The sequence below is a fragment of the Cebus imitator genome, unplaced genomic scaffold, assembly GCF_001604975.1.
Source record: "Cebus imitator isolate Cc_AM_T3 unplaced genomic scaffold, Cebus_imitator-1.0 Scaffold69, whole genome shotgun sequence".
In the NCBI taxonomy this organism is placed as follows: Eukaryota; Metazoa; Chordata; class Mammalia; order Primates; family Cebidae; genus Cebus; species Cebus imitator.
The window spans coordinates 851,364-871,258 of record NW_016107384.1 but is presented as its reverse complement, the minus strand read 5'-3'; the positions used below and the strand labels follow the sequence as shown (position 1 = coordinate 871,258).

At 39.5% G+C, this 19,895-nt stretch overlaps 1 protein-coding gene across 3 annotated transcripts in view; it reads right to left on the bottom strand.

Moving 5' to 3' along the window:
- Positions 1-213: 213 nt before the first annotated feature.
- The window catches only part of HS3ST5 (heparan sulfate-glucosamine 3-sulfotransferase 5), a 298,437-nt gene continuing 278,755 nt past the window's right edge, over positions 214-19,895 (bottom strand). For 2 of the 3 annotated variants that reach the window (XM_017530800.2, XM_037739357.1), the window contains exons 4-5: positions 7,360-7,498; positions 214-2,815 (exon numbers count right to left, since the gene is read on the bottom strand). In XM_017530800.2, the coding sequence (XP_017386289.1) occupies positions 1,882-2,815; positions 7,360-7,466 (1,041 nt within the window). In that variant the 5' untranslated portion in view covers positions 7,467-7,498 and the 3' untranslated portion in view covers positions 214-1,881. Of the gene's footprint in view, positions 2,816-7,359; positions 7,499-9,940; positions 10,062-19,895 lie in introns of those variants that run through there. The other variant, XM_037739358.1, reaches the window with a different exon arrangement.

Sequence of the window (19,895 nt, the reverse complement as noted above, 5' to 3'; positions counted from 1 at the left end):
CAGGATCCTTATATTGACTTCATTCATGGCTTACGGGAGAAGTGGCTGCCATTTAGACCTGAGGCTCTCACTCCAGAGTCATCCCACAGTGAGGGAGGAGCTGGCCTGCCAGCATGTGTTGGTGTCATGCCTGCTTCATGCTGAGAGAACAGCATCACTGCTAATTCAAACAATAGAGATGATTACCAAGGCGGTGGCTTGAGAAGCAATATATACCGACACCAGAGGGGAAAGGGCGATTTATTTAGAAGAGTTCACCGTCAAATCACTGGACAGGATAAACAACTCATGGAGAAAATCAACACTTATTACAATCAAAGGGGGATCCACTGTAATTTGATGATTTCCCTAGGCACTCTCACTGTGATGTTGAACAAAACTCTCTCAAATATCTCCTACTGGATTAGCAACTGTGGCTGTGAGAAAAAAATCCATCTTTTTGTTGTTGTTGTTAATACCCCTTTTCGCTTTTTACTGAATATATTTAAGCATAATACAGCGTATCTGATGTTAGTGAGGCACCAATTTAGCATTAATTTCTCTGGATGGAAATATGAGCCATATGTTTATGTTAGTAATGGCAACACTAGGCAATTGAACCATTTCTGAGCAAACTGATATATTTTCATCTAACAGGGAGAGTTCTGAGATCTTGTATTCACTCTTGAAGCATCAGCATCTTTCAGTACAGAGGCCACACAAGTTTTCTAATCTTATTTTATTTCTCTACTGGTCTGACTCTGATTAGAAGTTCAAATAAAACTGTGATTCTTCTATGTCTTGATTCTGTTAAAATATTCCTTGTCTCTCCCTGCACAGCAGCAACTGCAAGTACAATTAATTGTTACAAAGTTGTGGCAGAGAAGCACTAGGGCTCTTCGAGGTGGCTATTATACTTGACTTCCAGATGGTTGAGGTTTTTCTTTTTTAATATACTCAACCTCACTTCATAAATACATTTTCACAAGGGAACAGAAATCCAGCAGAGAAGCACATCTTTCCAAATGCTCTCATATGCACGTAAACAGCTTCCATTTTGGAAGCCAGCAGGGGGCATGTAAAACAAAATGAGTAAAAAAAAAAAAATTGCACATAGAGTAATTTTAATCCATTCCATTTTTAAATACCACAATAAATTTAATTTCACAATAAATTAAATAGCCATATTCAGTTTACAAAATAGAATTACTTAGTGTGAAATCAGTATTTACAACAATATACATTATGTACATGACATTTCTCTCTGTTGACATACAACATGGAAGTAAAAGGACTTGACTTTCCAATGCGTGACTGACATGCTACAAGTGACACCATGGCCCATACGAGGAAACAATAGTGCAAAATCACCACAGGAACTTTGGAACAATGTCAATTTCATGAGATAAGACATTCTTTTAAATAATAAGAAAATAGCATTTTCTGTTTTCATGGCACCAATTCAGCATCTGAATCGAAGAGCCAGCTTTCCCTTAGGAAAAAAAAATGCATCACTGGATCCTCTACTTCCTGAAACTTCACAGCAATTGGTACATTTTCACACATTTATCTTTTGGCTTAAATTTATGAAAATGGTGGGTGACAAATTCTGAATCAAAGGAAGACTAACTCTTTGAGAACAGCTGAAGTCACTTTCTCCCAATACCATCACCTCTTCTTTTTTAGCTTGAAAGATGCAATTACGTAGACAGCAATTTTTTTTTTTTTGTAAATTTTCAGTAGAAAAAGAACTGATCTTATATTTGGTCACACACTGCATATGTACAAGTATACATGGAAAAATGACTTGGATTGCTCTGTCTAGGAAAAGTGCATATTTTATTCTACAGGAGACATTGTGTGTCTCCAGGTGCAACACATAGTGTTGTATGACATATTATTTTAGGGCCAGTTCAATGTCCTCCCAGTGATCTGGTAAAATTTTTGATTAAAAGGATGAAAGAACTTGCGCAATTTGGTAATGACAGAGGGGTCCACCTCCGGATGAATGCGCCCCTTGCTGCCCGCCAGGCACTTATTAAAGATAATATTAAACCGCAAGCAGTAAAACCCTCTGGTAGCATTGAAGTATAAATTGTATTGACTTATCCTTGGAGGAAGATTTAGGAACTTCTCCACGAGTTGAAGTTCTGGCAGAGGTTCCGTGATGAGGCGATCTCCGTCGACGACATGAAATTGCTCAATTGGAAAGTATTTCAGCCACCTTTCCAGATGTTTGGTGTAGATACTGGTTCTTACTGCCTTGTATTTTGTGTTCACTTCGCATGTGTTAGGGTCTATGGCCAGCTTCTCAAACTTGTAATAAGTTTTGTTCTTCCTCTCCTTCCCCTCTAGCACCTGAGTATAATCAGAAATAGCTCTTGTGGTTGGCTCCCTGACAATGATCAACAACTTGATGGATGAGTTCATTTTGTAAATCCTTTCTGGAACCTCCTCTGTGATAAAATATGCTGGGCTCTTTTCAATTGTGATTTGCTGTGGGTAGGAAAAAGGCATCTTTTTCCTATACCACTCAATGCCCTTACCATAATTCGCATCATTATCAAAAAAGTGGATTTCTTGAGAGGCTTTGACCACTGCCGGATGTAGGTTCAGCATTTCAAGCAGGGCCCTTGTGCCTCCTTTCCGCACCCCAATGATAATGGCCTTGGGGAGCTGCTGGACCAGGTCATGGAGGCGAACCTGATCCTTGGAAGCGTTGCCCTTCCGGAACTCATGTAGCAGGCCACGCTTAAACTGCAGGGCGCGGAGTGGGAATTCAGCCTGACTGCGGGCTCCACCCAGTCGACCTTCAATGGGGCAAATGGGTTGTAGCCTGCAAGCAAGACAGAGACATTTTAGGCTCACTGCAACTAAATTCTTATTTTTCTGGTTCCCCATTCAGACCAAGACTTTAAATGCACAAATAAAGCCACTGGTTCCCAGCCTGGTGCAATCTATAATGAACATATGTTTGGGAAATTTTATTTTAAGCAACTGTGTATTAAATGGAGCACACATAATTGATGAGATTTTTTTATTAGTGCTCCTTAAAATTTTTTATTCACCAAGCACTTAATTGACTACGGCGTGTACTTCTGTTCTCAGTACAGGATAGACAAGTGACACCAGCCATACTAATAGCTTTTTAACAGCTCACCAGTTAAAATCATTAAGAAAAAGTGAAAGGCAGAAGATTATAATCTTCAACTGGGCTGGGAGGCGGAAGGGCAGCAGGGAGGCCATGTGTTTCACGTTTCCTGTGGTACTATTTTCCTGAAGCTTGGCAGCACTCTTTGAGATATAATCTGAAAGGAGGTCCCAGTCTCTGCCCTGGACAGTTTGCATCATCAGCCTGCAAAATTCCAATCTTGGGACGAGCTTTTCATTCTGAGACTCTTTGCTGTTGGCCTTGAGGATAGCCAGAAGAATACTATATTTCTTCTGCCTCTCTTTCTCTTTCTGTCTAAAGAGGTCAGGATTATGTTTCCACTTTGCTGAATATAGGATCAAACCCAACTGCCATCAGCAAGTGCTGTATATCACCTACCACACCTGGGACCAGGCATCAACAAGACCCTGACAGGGCCAGAAACCGCAAGCCCTCATTGCCGAGCCCATTAAAATCAGGAACTCAAGCTCATAAAGGAAGGAATGCAATAGATATAGCCAGAAAGGAGGATTTCCTCTTCAACATTATCCTGAACAGTGAACAACCATCTCTGCTTTTCTCAGGGAGAAAGATGTGGTAACAGTCACAATGATAGCAGACTACGGTGACTGTTGTTTAATTTGTCATGGCTAACATATATGGTTAGCAAATTGAGTTTCCTTTTAGGTATAGTCTGAAATGGAACTGAAGTTCATTATAATTTCCCTAAGTTGATCTGTGAGGGCATTTTAGCCTTCTTGGTAAAGGGAAATAATATCAGTCAAAAAGGCTATTAAACCAGTTCTTACACCTGAAGGCTTTCAGTTATCCTAATAATTTGGAGTATGTGTCTCCCTCTCTGTGGCAAAGAGGGTGTTGCTTTCTTTTCCTAAGAGATATTATTGCATCTTTCTTGATTTCTGAGATGAGAAACAACCTCAAGATCATGCCAAGTGATATGGTTTGGCTCTGTGTCCGCACTCAAATCTCATTCTGAATTGTAATCCCCACATATTGGAAGAGGGGCTTGCTTGGTGGGAGGTAACTGGATTATGGGGGTGGATTTCCCCATTGTTTTCATGATAGTAAGATCTCACAATATTTACTGGTTTAAAACTGTGTCGCACCTCCCTCTACAAGCTCTCTCTCACTCCTGCCACCATGTAAGAGGAGCTTTGCTTCTCCTTTTCCTTCTGCCATGATTGTAAGTTTTCTGAGGCTTCCCCAGCCATGCAGAACTGTGAGTCTATTAAACCTTTTTTCTTTATAAATTACCCAGTCTCAGGTATGTCTTTATAGCAGTGTGAAAATGGACTGATACACCCAGCCTGTTCCACAACATTGAAAAGCATGGTCTTGGTCTGTGCTCCATTTAAACAGCTATCATAGTGCTTAAGGAGAAACGTATATTACTTTTCATAATGCTTAAATGCATATTACTTTTCACAATGTTTCTTTTTTATGGTTTTTAAAATAATTCATGCTCATTGTGGAAAGTATGAAAATATAGACAACTTTTTTTTTCTGTTTTTTGAGTCAGAGTCTTGCTCTGTCTCCTAGGCTGGAGTGCAGTGGCGTAATCTTGGCTCACTATAACCTCTGCTTCCTAGGTTCAAGAGATTCTCCTGCCAATCACTTTTTGGCGTTTTGGCTAAGATCAAGTGGAGATTCTCCTGGCTCAGCTTCCTGAGTAGCTGGGATTACAGATATACACGCTACCACACCCAGCTAAGTTTTGTATTTTTAGTAGAGACGAGGCTTCACCATGTTGGCTAGACTGGTCCTGAACTCTTAACCTCGTGATCCTCCCACCTCAGCCTCACAAAGTGCTGAGATTACAGGCCTGAACCATTGTACCTGGCCTAGACAACTTTTAAAAAACAGGGTTAAACCCAGTTAATAGTTTAGAGAAACATGAATTTTTTTAATAAATTTGTTAATGAGATTAATGTACTAGGGCTTTAAATGGAAGATATAAAATTATCAATAGATACATAGGCAAAGATGCTTTTAATTGTGACATTGATTGGGATATTACAAATTCATCTTTCAGCTCTTCTTGGGTTATGGTTGAGAATTAAGCTCTAATTCCATAAGGCATCTACTGATGGATTTCTGCCCTAAGCCAATAGAATGACTTGGAAGAATTGAAGAAATAGTCACTCAAATTCTCTTCTGTAGGATGTAATTCTCTCATAGTACCCAGGCTGAGAGTAGCTGACAAAGATAGTCTCTGCTTTGGTTGAGGTAAAATGGAATTTCCTTACTTATAGAAAGGATCATTTTCCTTCTTGACTTCCTTCCTCTTTCCACCTTCCACCCTGGGAGATCATACCCTGCAGAACAGTCGCTTTTGGACTCCCTAACTCAAGATGGGATGTGAAAATATAAGAAAATATCACATTCTTTCCCACTTCCAAAAGCGTAGATTCTGAGTATGGATCCCAGACTGAAAATCATACAAGATTAGGATCAGAAGGGATGGTAGAATTAACTTCTGCCTCCCTCCCAGAAAGCAGGGTCTTCAGTTGCTGGAAGGTGGGCCTAAACAAGCCTATGTTAACCTCAGACATAATCTTCTCAAAGTCTCAAGTGACAGGCTTTTAGAAAGCCCACCAAACAATTCAATTCCAAATAAAAGTTATCGCCTTAGAGACTAGAGACAGAATTAAAAAATGAAAAGAATCATCAACTAAATAATAACACATTAGTGATCATTAGATCAATTACTAAGAAAAGGTAAATGGGAGCTAACTAAAGGTCAACTGGGAAGAGCTGGATATAAAAGGTAGAATTATGGCACCACCTCAAGGCTTCTCATTAACCATCGAGTGTTACTCTAGCAAACTACTGGAAATCAGTGATAAGCTGTGATTACATTTTCTGGGTAGGTAACAACTAGTGAATCAGACATTTACTGAGGAATTTTGATTTGAGAAGCATCAAAGTAGTTCACTTTACCAGTCAAAATGACACCAACTGAAGGAAAACAAGGATCACTGCTATATTATTTCTAAATATCTAAGCGATAAGATCTATAGATTAGCTTAAATTTCAGAAGGAAAAGAGAACTGCAAGGAAGATATTTTCAAGTTTGTATGTGTTTTCACTGACTGTGAGAATTGAACTCATGGAAAACACATTTCAGTCTTTCCAGTGCAAGAATTAATTTTAAAGGACTGGCTGGGCACAGTGGCTCATGCCTGTAATCCCAACACTTTGGGAGACCGAGGCAGGTGGGTATTCTGAGGTAAGGAGTTTGAAACCAGCCTGGGCAACATGGTGAAATGCTGTCTCTACTAATAATATGTGTGTGGGTGCATGCCTATAATCCCAGTTCCTTTGGAGGCTGAAGCAGGAGAATCGCTTGAACCTGGGAGGTGGAGGTTACAGTGAGCCAAGATTGCACCATTATACTCTAGCCTGGGCAACAAGGGGGAAACTCTGTTTCAAAAAAATTTCTTTGTAAAGGGCAAAAAAAGGAAGCTTCACACTTCTCTGTCCTTGCCCATTAGACTAGACATAGAACACACCAGAAACATTTAATGTGAAGCCAGCCGATGTTGCTGCAACCTCTGCAAGTCCAATACCTCTCAAGTGTTTGCCTATTTAGAGCTAAACCCTAGCACTGTAATTTTCTCTCCATGGATTTCCCATTGCTTTCTGAGTAGTTATTCTGAGCAACAGCCTTCTTGTCTGATACGCTGAGCCCCTGAAAACCAGAGCTAATTAACATGGTTAAAACTCCCCATGACTGCAGCCATCTTTCCAGGGCAATAGATTGCAAACTTGATGAGCTCCTTTAGAGGCTCATACATAATTTTAATGCTCCTAGTAGCACATTAAGTGTCCACTCATAAATCTCAAAATGAAGATACAGAGATACATCATCACTGTTTTGCTACAGCTAGAGGTCAACACCAGATGCACGCAGACTACACTGAGCTCTAGTAAATGACATTTTTACTGTACACAGCTTTATTCCTTCCCTGAAAACAAGTGTCAATGACCATGGAATACAAATGGATCTTGACAAAACACCTTGGTTTGAGCAACTTGGATCTCTTTCTTTTAAAGGCTCAATAAATCAAAATCAATACTGCAGAAAAACATGTTTCCTGGGAATTTCGAGGGAGAAAAACAAGTGGATAGACTTAAAATTATGCCCTAAACAAGTTTAAATCAAGACTTACAGTCACAGGGGTATAAGCATGTATTTAAGTACCCACCTATCCAAGCTCCCAACTCTGGCGACTAGATACAGGAGACTCCCAACGGCGAGGCTTCCCAGCACCAGGAGCTTCTGTCTCAGCCACGCCTGCTGTTTGAATAGCATGGCCCTCCATCAACCTTCAGGACTGCTGCAGCCTGTGATAGAAGGACTCATCAGCAGTCATCTCTTAGAAGCTCTGTTAGTTGTCACAGAGCTAAGCAGAGGTGGAAGACAGGTGATAAGTGACACTGCACAAAGAGCAGATCCCATACCAACTCTGACAATTGTCATGATGTAACAGCTATTTAGCAAAACTTACCTTTCTTTTCCTGGCCCATTTTATAAGATCAAATAGCAACTCTAGGGGGAAAGATACTAACTAGACAGAACCTGTTAGATAATTGTCAAAGTAAATTAAAATGCATATAACATATAGTATATGTGTGTGTGTGTGTATATATATATATATATATATATATACACACACACACACACAATGATTCAAAGAATATGGATAAAATGAGCAACTTGGTGGGGCACAGTAGCTCACACCTGTAATCTCAGTACTTTGGAAGGCTGAGGTGGGTGGATCACCTGAGGTCAGGAATTTGAGACCAGTCTGGCCGACATGGTGAAACCCCATCTATACTAAAAATGCAAAAATTAGCCAGGCACAGTGGCGGGCACCTGTAATCCCAGCTACTCAGGAGGCTGAGGCAGGAGAATCACCTGAACCTGAGAGGCGAAGGTTGCAGTGAGCCAAGATCGCACCACTGCACTCCAGCCTGGTGACAGAGTAAGACCCTGTCTCAAAGAAAACAACAACAACAACAACAACAACAACAACAACAGAGCAACTTGAGGCTTAGCAGCAGGGCAACCATAAACTGAAGGCTCCGCTTCGGAATAACAAGATGAATTTGAAATCCCAGTTCATAAGTTATCATTTTGAGCATAGCAATGACATGTTTTAATTACATATTTTTTGTTTTGTTTTAGTTGTGAGCAGAAGAAGGGGGTGAAATCAAAGTGATACTTACTGAGGTTATCAGTGGTAACTATCAGGATTCACATGCTTGAGGACAATGGCCTTGGGGAACCTGATGTTTCCCTGCATGTCTTCTGCCCTATCCTGGGGTCCTAAACATGTTCAGACTAGATGCTTTTGCTATGTGACCTCCCCTGACTGTCAATGAATTTAGACAGGTTTGGTGACATTGGTCTCACTCTTAGATCATGAAAGAAGTTTACCTGGAACACTGTTCTCTTATACCTGAAATAAGGCCAGCTGAGGAGTGTAGGACTTTACTAGTACTGTTATTAAATTTTGGGGGAAAATGCAAACTCCCAATTCAGCCTTTCTTATTAAAAATAAATTCAATCCCCCTTTCAAGATAAGATTGTTTGTCTCTTATTGAAACTCAAAATAGATAGCAATGAGTCATGGTTAGAAATTGTTTTGCTGCAATGGTATCTTTGTATGGCTATGGGAAGATTTTCTTTGTGCAAAAGGGATATACTAGGATTGATTGATTAATCTATTCATTCATTCATCAAGAAATCACTGAGCACCCAAAGCATTTTCAACTATTATACTAGGTTTATAGGAGATTTCAAAACAGATCCCCAAAGAGTTTTAGTCCTTAGAAAACCGATAATGTGATTAGGGAATCATGAAACAACCAAAGAACATTACCCAATTCATGATAATGTATGAGTAAGTGTTGGGAAAAGAAAATTAAGGAAAAGGTCAGAGAATGTGGGCATGGTAAATATTTTTGTGTGTGCGTGAATTGGTGAGGAGACAATAGGAGGGCATCATAAGAGGGAGAGATAAGAGCAGCATTCATCCAACACACAGTTGACAAATACTTATGGAATATGTCTCATGTGCTAGATTCTGTATTGGGTACTATGGAGAATAGTGGCCAATTAAACAGACATGTTCTTCCCTGTTGGAGTCCACAGTCTAGTGGAGAAGACAGGTATCAAGCCTACATACAGGATTAATGCATACTTACAAATCGTATTAAGTATGACAGAAGAAGTTTACAGGATTTAATGAGAAAGAGTAGTAGGAAGAACCTAGTTAGTCCTTCCTGAAGAAATAACACTTGGCTGACACCTGGAGGAGGAGCAAGGAGACACGAGCGAGCAGAGGAACCAGCATGCATGAGGGACTGAGGAGGGAAATGCGCAGCTTGTTTAAGAAGTGAGGGTTTTAAAAAAAAAAAAAGAAGTGAAGGAAGGCAGGTGTGGCTGGACAAAGCCAGAGGGAAAGACAGAAAAGGCTAAGAGCAAAAGCAAAGAGAGAGCAAAGACAGGTATTTGCAGGGGGGGGCTGGGTGAGCCTGTGGTTTTGATGTAGCAGGGCTTGCCTTGTGTGTAGATAAAATGGGGAAGAGAAAGAGAGCGAGGTTTCTTGAGACTTACTGTGCAGCAAGGACATTGTCCAGGCGGTATTTCAGGAAATTCTCAAAAACTCTATGAAGTAGATGGAGTTATTTGCATTTCATAGGTCAAGTGAAGCTCACGATTTTCTCCAATTTGCCTGTGATCATACAACTGCCAGATAATGTGAAGGTAAAGACAGTTACCTATGTAATGTGATTCAGAGCTTCTTTGAAAGAACCAATCTCCTATCTACAGGTTGATGTCTGAAGTCCTCAGTTAGGCCCACGTGCTTTGGGCTCTGATCCTTGTTGAAATGCAAATACTGCAGCAAGCTGCAGAACAGGGTGGCAGAAAGAAAACTGTTCAAGCCCCCCAATTAAATTCTCCCCTTAGTAGCTTTATGGTTTTGAGGTTGGATTCTCTGGGGTTTCCTTTTCTTATCTACAATATGAGGACCACCTTTGGCCTCCCCACTCCATAGTGCTGTAGTCAGAATGAAATGAAGTTTCTACAATGACACAGCTATATAAAGGTTTATTAGCTTGCAGACTAATGCAAAGGATTATGTCATTTGTATCTTAGCATGAATGAATTTAGTGTGCATTCATAGATGAGTAGTGTGAGGGAATATAGCTTCTCTGTGGCTAGGCTGCAAAGGGAAGGGATGGAAAAAATAAAAGAAAAATGTGCTTGCCTCATGGCCTTTACAAGTGTCTCCAGCCTCAAAACAGGAGACCAATTCAGAGGGAAGCTAGGGAAGTTATTTACCTTCTCCGCTATTTAAATATAGTGCCCACACCCTCCTGCTTAAAACTATGCTGCACAATGCTACATCCACTTTCATGAGCTCCTTGGTTCATCTGTCTGTTTTTAGGTTCAGTCCACCCATTCTTTAGGGTCTGGGCTATATCACAGTTCCTCTGGGAAGCCTTCTCCAGCTTCCAGTCTAGGATTGCCCCCCACCTCCACTAACTCTTGTTCTTACAGTCAGAACTGCAGTCAGGCATTTCATGGTGCATAAAGCGTTTGGTTAGTGTTAGCCGCTTCTTTGGTGTGTATTATCACCATCTCCTAGAAATGGGCTAAACCTACTGACTGACTGAGAAGCACTAGAAAGCTTACAGAAAGGCACTAAGCCTAGAATCTGCTTTGCTAAACAGACCAATGATTCCTTATGGCAAGTTTGCAGAACCTTTAAAAAACACACACTTGCTACCACCCTCAGATATTCTAATTCAACAGGTGTGCATTAATCTTGTGTTTATAAAACTAGAATAGGCTGGGCATGGTGGCTCACACCTGTAATCCCAGCACTTTGGGAGGCTGAGGTGGGTGGATGTCCTGAGGTGAGGAGTTAGACCAGCCTGGACAACATGGTGAAACCCTGTCTTTATAAAAATACAAAAATTAGCTGGGCCTGATGGCGGGTGCCTGTAATCCCAGCTGCTCGGGAGGCTGAGGCAGGAGAATCACTTGAACCCAGGAGGTGGAGGCTGTAGTGAGCTGAGATCACACCACTCCACTTCAGCCTGAGCAACAGAGCAAGACTCTGTCTCAAACAACAACAACAAAACAAAACAAACTAGAACAAAGTCATAAAGCTTATCGCTTTCTACTGTCTTTTGTATCTTCAGTCACCAACGTCAGTAAAAATGATTTCTCCTTAATTTCTTCTTGCTTTGCCCTGTGCAGGCACTTAGTTTCTTCCTTGTCCCTTAACATTTGGGTATGCTCTCCTTGCTCATTTTCTATGGCACTGTATGGTATGATTAATCTTCCTAATATAAGTTGTTTTGTCCTTTATCTATTTTTGGTTGTTCACTGGATCAAGTTCAATTTCTTCCTCTTGAAAGTCTATGCCCTTCCTTCTGAGGTCCCAGTGTGGGCAGTCAGCTTCTCTCCCTCTTATTAAGTCACTCACACCAGCCTCTGTGCCTGCCAGGTCGGCCCCTGCACTGTTCCCCATATGCCTTTTCTCTTACCTCTGTGCAATCATCAGCTTCCTTGCTGGCCTGGGATATCTTTCCTATGTCTCCTTCTTCAAGACTTCTAGATCCTACTGGTACCTTCCTAGGAAGTGATCCTGATCTTGGTGGATGTGGAGTTTAGGGGAAAAAAATCCCAATACACATTTCACTGGTGGGTAGGCATGGGTCATGTCCATTGTATAAATAATTACAGGACCAAAGGATAATAGCTGGGCTCAGGAATAAAACTTGGAAGGCTTTTGCATGTAGGGTTGAGTGAAGCTATAAAACGACCTCATAGTTAATTTGTTCAAGTTTAGCAGACAGGAAAAAGAAGAAAAAAATGACAGAGTGTGAAGCCTGTTGAGGAAGTAGTGCAAGATTTAGAAGACTATGACAACAAAACTATCAGCATCCAATTGCAATGCACATGTCATCTGGTATATACTAGGCTACTAAACCTAACTCTTCCTTTATAATTATAACTGGGTTATAATAAACCCAGTTATTACAATAGAGGTTTTGTTCTGTGGGATCAGATGCTACAGCCAGTCTAACTTCTCTGTGCCTGAGATGCCTTAAATATGCCCACTGAAGTTTTTCTCTCATCAGGAGACCTGATTTCTCCCGTGTTTTGTTTGCAGGGCTGGCCTGGATCCCTACACTGCCTCCTTCTGGTTATGGAAGGCCCAGTATGCACTCCAAGGTGCCTTCCTATCTACAGGTATTGATCGACTTACGACCTATGCAACTTACGACCATTCGACTTTAAGACCACAATCGCTAACCACGACTGCTCCGCGTCTGGCAGCGTAAATGTTGCCTAGCTGGGCGTACGACAGTGCGGACCAGCTTCCGGCAGCACTACCATCTCTGCGTGCACCATTTCAACAGTTATCCCAGACTCGGTACAGCAATTTGTGTTTTGTGTCTCGGATATTTTTCATCAAACCCCTCCCAAGATGTCTACCAAGAGGAAATTGTCTTTGTCTACGCCTCAGCCTGCCAAGAAGGAAAGAAAAGCCATTGATCTCGACACGAAAATGAAGGTAATTAAGCAGTTCGAAGGAGGAAAGAAAGTGAATGTGATCGCACGTGATACGAAGTTATCACACTCGACTGGTCGACGATTTTGAAAGATAAAGAATTCGTGAAGCTGTGGAAGGTTCTGCTCCCATGCGATCAACAGTTATAACAAAGCAACGAAGCGGGCCCATCCACGAAATGGAGAAATTGCTATATATTTGGATGGAAGATCAAATTCAAAAACAGACACCATTAAGTCTTTCTACTGTGCAGATGAAGGCAAGAAGTCTATTTCAGACTCTGAAGGAGCGTGCTGGAGAAGATTACAGTCAAGAATTTGTAGCAAGCACTGGCTGGTTCCAGAGATTCAAGAAAAGATTCCAAATGCATAGTGTTCGAGTGACTGGAGAAGCAGTGAGTGCAGATGAGGAAGGAGCACGTAAGTTTGTTGATGGTCTGGATGAATTAATTACAGATGAGGGATATCTAGCAGAACAGATTTTCAATGTTGATGAAACTGGATTATTTTGGAAACGGATGCCAGCACGCACTTATAGTCACAAAGAGGCCAAAAGCATGCCGGGATTTAAAGCATTTAAGGATAGGCTAACTCTGCTGCTTGGCAGGAACATCGCAGGGTTTAAGCTGAAGCCGTTCTTAATTTGTCACTCAGACAACCCGCGTGCATTCAAGAATGTTAACAAACACACACTGCCCATCTACTTTCATTCTCAAGGTAAAGCATGGATGACACAAGGATTGTTTGAAGACTGGTTTATGAACTGTTTTATTCCTCAAGTTCGAGAATATTGTTTGGAGAAAGATATTCCTTTCAAGATTTTATTGCTACTTGATAATGCGCCTGGACACCCACCACATCTAGGCAATCTCCATCCAGATGTAAAATTTGTTTTTCTTCCGCCAAACACGACTCCACTCATCCAGCATATGGGCCAAGGTTTGATTGCTACATTAAAGGCCAACTATCTCCAAACCACCTTCACTCAAGCAATATCCGCTATAGATGCTGACTCAGAACTAACATTGCGGCATTTTTGGAAACACTACAGCATTTTGATGTGTATCAAGAATATTGCTACCGCCTGGGAGGCTGTGATGACAAAGTGCATGAATGGCATCTGGAAAAATTGTGTTAAGTGCCATGTTAATGATTTCGGCGGATTTGACAGTGAACATGAACTTGAAACGATTCGGGAAAAAATAGTAAAACTCGCTAAAGACCTTTCTTTGGAGTGTGAAATGGAAGATGTCGAAGAGTTGCTAGACAAAGAGAACTTACAAATCAAGAGCTAATCAAACTGGAAGAAGAAAGAGTGGCGGAAGAAGAAAGAAGAGAAGCAGAGAAAGAAGAGGAGGATCCAGAAAGAAAGTTCACCACTAAGGGATTATCAGACAGTTTATCTTTACTGAATAAACTTCTTATACATTTCGAAGCAATGGACCCAAACATCGAATGATTTGCAAGGATTGAACGGATGGTGCAAGATGTGTTTCGTCCGTATCGTGAAATTTATGAAGAAAATAGAAACATACAATTCAGGCAAAGCTCACCATGTTTATGAAAAAACCAACTCCGGTAGCCCCAACTGCTGCCTCAGATGACAACAACAACGATCCGCAGCCAAGCACCAGCGGCCAATAAAATGTTTCGTACATGTTTATATATTTTGATATGTTTTGCAATTGGGAAAATGTTTCCTATGGTATTTTTTACACCTGTATTTTGTATTTTTGTATGTTTTGCAAATATTAAACCAGTTGTACTGGTAATGCAGTGTTTTACTTAAACCTGACGAATGTAAAAATAAGAAACAAAATGGTGTAGAGATGATATAAATGGCATAAAACGAACAAAGAAAATTATGATATTTAACAATAATGAAAGAAAATTATGATAAAATATGACTTAAAGATTTTTATAACATCATTTCACAGTACTGTACATATAGCCTACTCAACTTACGACCAAATCATGTTACGACCGGTCTGTCGGAACCAATTGTGGTCGTAAGTCGAGCACTAGCTGTACTGTAATACTGAGAAGAACTAATATTCTCACTGAAAATCTCAACTAATGTGAGTGAGCCACTTATGGTGAAGTAGAAAAACCACTGGATTGGGAGTCAAAAGACCCTGGGTGACATTTTGGTTTGGTTTTATAATAAAAAATTTCTGAATTTTGTTTTCCTCATCCATAAAATTATAATAAGTCTATCTCACAGGGCTCTTATGATGTGAACACTGAGTAAAACAGTAGGATGGAACTTTGTGAAGGTTTGTGCATTGTATAAAAATGAAGCATAATTAATAGCTTCAGGAGGCAGAATATTGCAATGCATTTTAAAGAGAAAAAGAATGAAATAAATGCAGTTCTCATAAATAGTATAATTGAATTATGAAAAACAGTATTTTTAAGTATAAATCACTTTTAATGGAAATTCTTGTTAAGAATTAGAATACTAATGCTACAAGTTTTGTTCAAAATAAGATGGTGCATGCATACACACACATGCACAGACACACACACATAAATACATATACAAAGTCAGTATTTCTCATGTTGAGCTGAAATCTCTTGGAATTTGTGAAAAATGAGGAGGCCAAGTCAGAAGTTTCTAATGAGGCTCCCTAGCAGACAGTGAAATCTCATTCTGTTTTGTAATCAGTCTCAGACTATGTGCTAAGTGACAATGTCATAGCAGCTCTGAATAAACCTGCCCCAGGGAAAACCAAAGATATCTGGTTAATTTAACTTTGAAAATGCCTCTTTGGCTATACATAACATTATAAAGCATTTGAATTTGCCAGGATGGTAGGGTTAAAAGCTGGAGGTTGTTGCTTTTAGTCTAGGAATATAAGACAAAGAAAAGCCACACCATTCTGTCCTTATGGACAATGCTGTTAAACTGGGTAGAATGTTAACTGCTTCACCAACCCCCAAATCCCGTCCCTTTAGCTATGACAGCTTTAAACATTTTAATAATCTTTCATCAAATCAGTTATACTGGTAATGGGAAATTTATATAAAACTAAAGTTTTATTTTGAAGTTTATCATTGCTTTTTATATAAAAAATGGTTGAAGACCTACAGTGACATTAAAGCCCTCCACCATCTCCAGTTTTTAATTTCTCAGCGTCTTTCATTTTGCCTGCCAAGAGCAGCGCAATTAGTTTCTTCAGACTCCAAAACTTTAACAGACACGGTATCCTGGCTGAACAAAGCAAAGTATCTAAATAATATAGTATGTGGCCAGAAATGACAAATTGTAGAGACATCTGGCTGTTTCTCTAAAGCAGCACTAAGCAAAGAAAGAAATGATTCCCCAGATGAAACAAACAAATAAGGAGATTCAAAAATGATAATAATAAAGATGTGTTCAAGTGCTGCTCAAAGGGTTGTAGACATGGTTACCACAAACCCTTGGTACCAGTAAAAATAGTAAGAGGAACAATAGCAGCAAAGTTGATTAAAAATGACTGAACTTATATAGCGGAATTATTTCAAGGAAATCATAACCCTCTTTTGAGTATTAGCTCATTTATCCTGGGCAACAGCCTTATGAGGTGGACGGGAACTACATTTATTGAACACTAAGCTCTGTGTTACTTTCTTTTATATTTACTATCTCATATGATACCATAGACTTCTGTAATATTATCTTTTTTTTTTTTTTTAATGGAAACTGAGCAGAGACATGAGCAGATTTTTTACCCAAGGGCTGCGTCTGGTTAATGCAGACGGAATATTTAAATTCACAATTATCTGACCCCAAAGAACATGATCCCATGATTATAGCACCAGTCATAGAACTTTGGATACTTACATGGGAAACTTTAAAAAACTAATTTCAATAGTTTTCACTAATTTCAGGTGCTTATATGTTATCTTGTTATATGGATAAGTCATCTAGTGGTGATTTACACTTACATGGGAGACTTTTTAAAAAATAATTTCAATAGTTCTGGGGGTACAGGTGGTTATATGTTGTCTTGTTATATGGGTAAGTCCTCTAGTAGTGATTTCTGAGATTTTAATGCATTTGTCACCCGAGCAGGGCACACTGCACCCAATATGTAGTCTTTTATCCCTCACCCCTCTCCCAACCTTCCCCAACCCAGTCCCCAAAGTCCATTCTATCACTTCTATGCCTTTGTGTCTTCATAATTTAGCTTCTGCAAGATTCTTAATAAATATTTGTTCATTGATTGAGAGCAGACAAAAACCACTTAACTCCACCCAAATTATCTGACATTGAACCTTGAGTTAGAGGATGGGGAGATTAAAAAAAAACGAAGAGGAAAAATGTTTCCATAAAAGGGCAGGTAAAAGAGACCATTTAGGTGGTTTGAACCTGATGAAAGCAGACAGAAAATACTAATAAATAATGATAGTAGCAATTATAATGAAAGTTAATATTTTCATAATTTACTAAGGGTTTTTCATATTCACTAAGCCACTTATAATTTAAATTGACCACAATCATGGATCCCACTTTTTCTCCCCATAACTCAAGAAATTTCTCTTAGAAAGACTTATAGTAGATGGTCAAAATACCATTGGGATTGGCTGCCACTTGTCACAGACTCAGATTCTTATGTGCCGGTGTTCGTAAGATCTTGATTAAATCTGTCCTTTGCCCTCTCATTATCACCCAATCCCTACCCACCTCTTTCCACAGCACGTCCTCTCAATATCTCAGTAAATGGCTCCTTACCCATGCCAAAAACCTTGGAAGTTGTCATTCTTGGCTCCACCCTGTCCCCATGTCCAATCAGCCAGTAAGAATCTACCTCCAGTAGTGTTCGAATCCACCCAATTGCTGCCATCACTTGTAACTGCCTTGGTTCAGGCCACTGTCTCTTTTAGACTACTTATGAGCTCCCAAGTGGTCTTCCCACTATTAGTTTTGTTCCTACCTCAATTTTTTCTCCATACTGATGCCAGAGTAATCTTTCCCAGTGGATCGTCTCCAGGCTTAATACCCTTTAATGCATGCCTATCATCCACAAGACCCTTTATTTCCCTCCACTGTAATTCCAAATACCCCACCCAAGGCCTACATATACAAACTGCAATACACAGAACAACTTGCAGTTCTTTTGAATAGGCCATGGTCAGTTTTGCTTCAGGGTCTTTCTTCATAAGATTTCCATTGCTTGAAAATACTCCCTCTGTGCTCCATTTATCAGATGTGTCAAATAGGATACCAATAATCTGCCCCACAGCACTGCTGTGAGGAGTAAATGGGCAGGTGTTGCTTGGTTCATAGCATAAATGCTAGACATGTCAGTGGATGCTTCCTTTCCTTCTCAGGCCTTGGTTTAATACCTATGGTTTAGATCTTAAGTTCTCTTCCAAGATCTTAGGTTCCTTGGAAAAGTCTTTCTTGATCACTTAGGGCTGGTTTAGATGTTCTTCCCTATATGCACCACAGCACTCTCTACTTAATTCTATTTAAGCCATACTGTAATTGTCTGTTTACTTGTATGTAACTCTAACTAGATTAAATTCTGTGAGATTAAGAAGTATGTATTTTGTACTGAATTATCTCCAGCATTTATGGTCATTGATACTCAGTAAATGATTGCTGAATAATCCAATCAGGTGAAATGAACTTTGAATATCCTAAGATTATGGCCTCTGGATACCACATCTCTTTAGTTACTGCTCCTTTGTCTTTGTATACTACTTAGCAGGTTTGCCAAGTGCTGTCTGTGTATAAGTGACGTTAGTTTTTCTACCTTTTATTTTGAAAAAAATTGAATACTCATATATCCTTTGCTTAGATTCACTGATTGTTAATGTTTTGCCATATTTATCTGTCTCTATAGAAGCACATATTATTTTTATGGAGCCATTAAAAATAAGTGGCAGATCTCAACACTGTAGCATGTTAGAAGCCCTCACCTGACACCCACACATTGCCCTGTGATAAAAGTGGGGAAGTGGGCATTCTTGTCTCAAAGCCTAGGGAGGTGAAATGACCTGCTCAAAGCTTCACACTACTTAGTCTGGAGTTATAAATAATTATACTAGGGCTTTCTACATTGCACCACTCTGCCTCTCTATGAAGTTCATGTAAAGTTGAAAATATTGCAGATTTTATTGGTAGAAACAGATGTAGCCCTCATCTCTGTCTAAACTTTCAACCTGCAAATTCTGAATTGGGTGTTTTTTTTTTTTAAAAAAACCTTTGGCAAAGTGGTGAAAAAAAAATACTCTTAGGAGATTCTTGTCCTGTCTCCTATTATACTTTTCTCAATTCCTCTAAAGAAAGGAAAAAAATTGAAAAAGCTCTTTCTATATTTTAACACAAATGGTAGAGGCATGTGGTGATGCCCATCCACTGGCATGCTACAGCTGGCTCCTACTTTGCAAGCCAGTTGTTAAAGTCATTATTGAAAATTAAAATTTTATCATATAAATTTATAATTAAACAGATTAAAGCAAAGGTAATAAATTTGAAAAACTCCTTATTTCCTAATTATCTTACTCCATTTTCCTATTATCTATGGTGTCAAGGTTAAGTCTGTTGCACCTGTACAGTGGAATACTACACATCTCTTCCCGATTTCACATTTAGTGAATTCATCTTGGTAGCTTCAAATTTCATATTCAATCCATTCATGTTGGTAGCTTACAATTGGCCAGGAAGAATTTATGCACTAGAAATAGACAAACACCACAAACCACACCCTGTTTTCCAAAAACTAGCTGTTAAGTATTTACCAGGACACCACTGATTATGCCCCATTCATTTTTCTTTTGCACATTCAATAATCAAGTATTTCCCAAGTTCCCATCAAATGTGCAGTATGGTGCCAAGTACTCACAAAAAAACGGGGGGCCTCCCTCTCCATTCTGCCTTTTTCCAGAGGCCTGTTTTCATTTCTGAGACCACTATGATCCTTTTCTTTTCTAAGTCTTTCTTCTCAGGTTTTTTGCTTCTCACTATACCCTGCCACTGACTATGTTCTTTAAATAAAAAAACCTAAAAAGAAAAGGCTGCCAAGATATTATTCTTAAGTAACATTGCTAGCAAAAGTATAGCTAAACATCTTAGGAAATTGTATAATATTTAACAAATCTATAAAATAATATATAATTAGCGTGTAGGCAAAATGATACTAAAAGTTTCCCCTT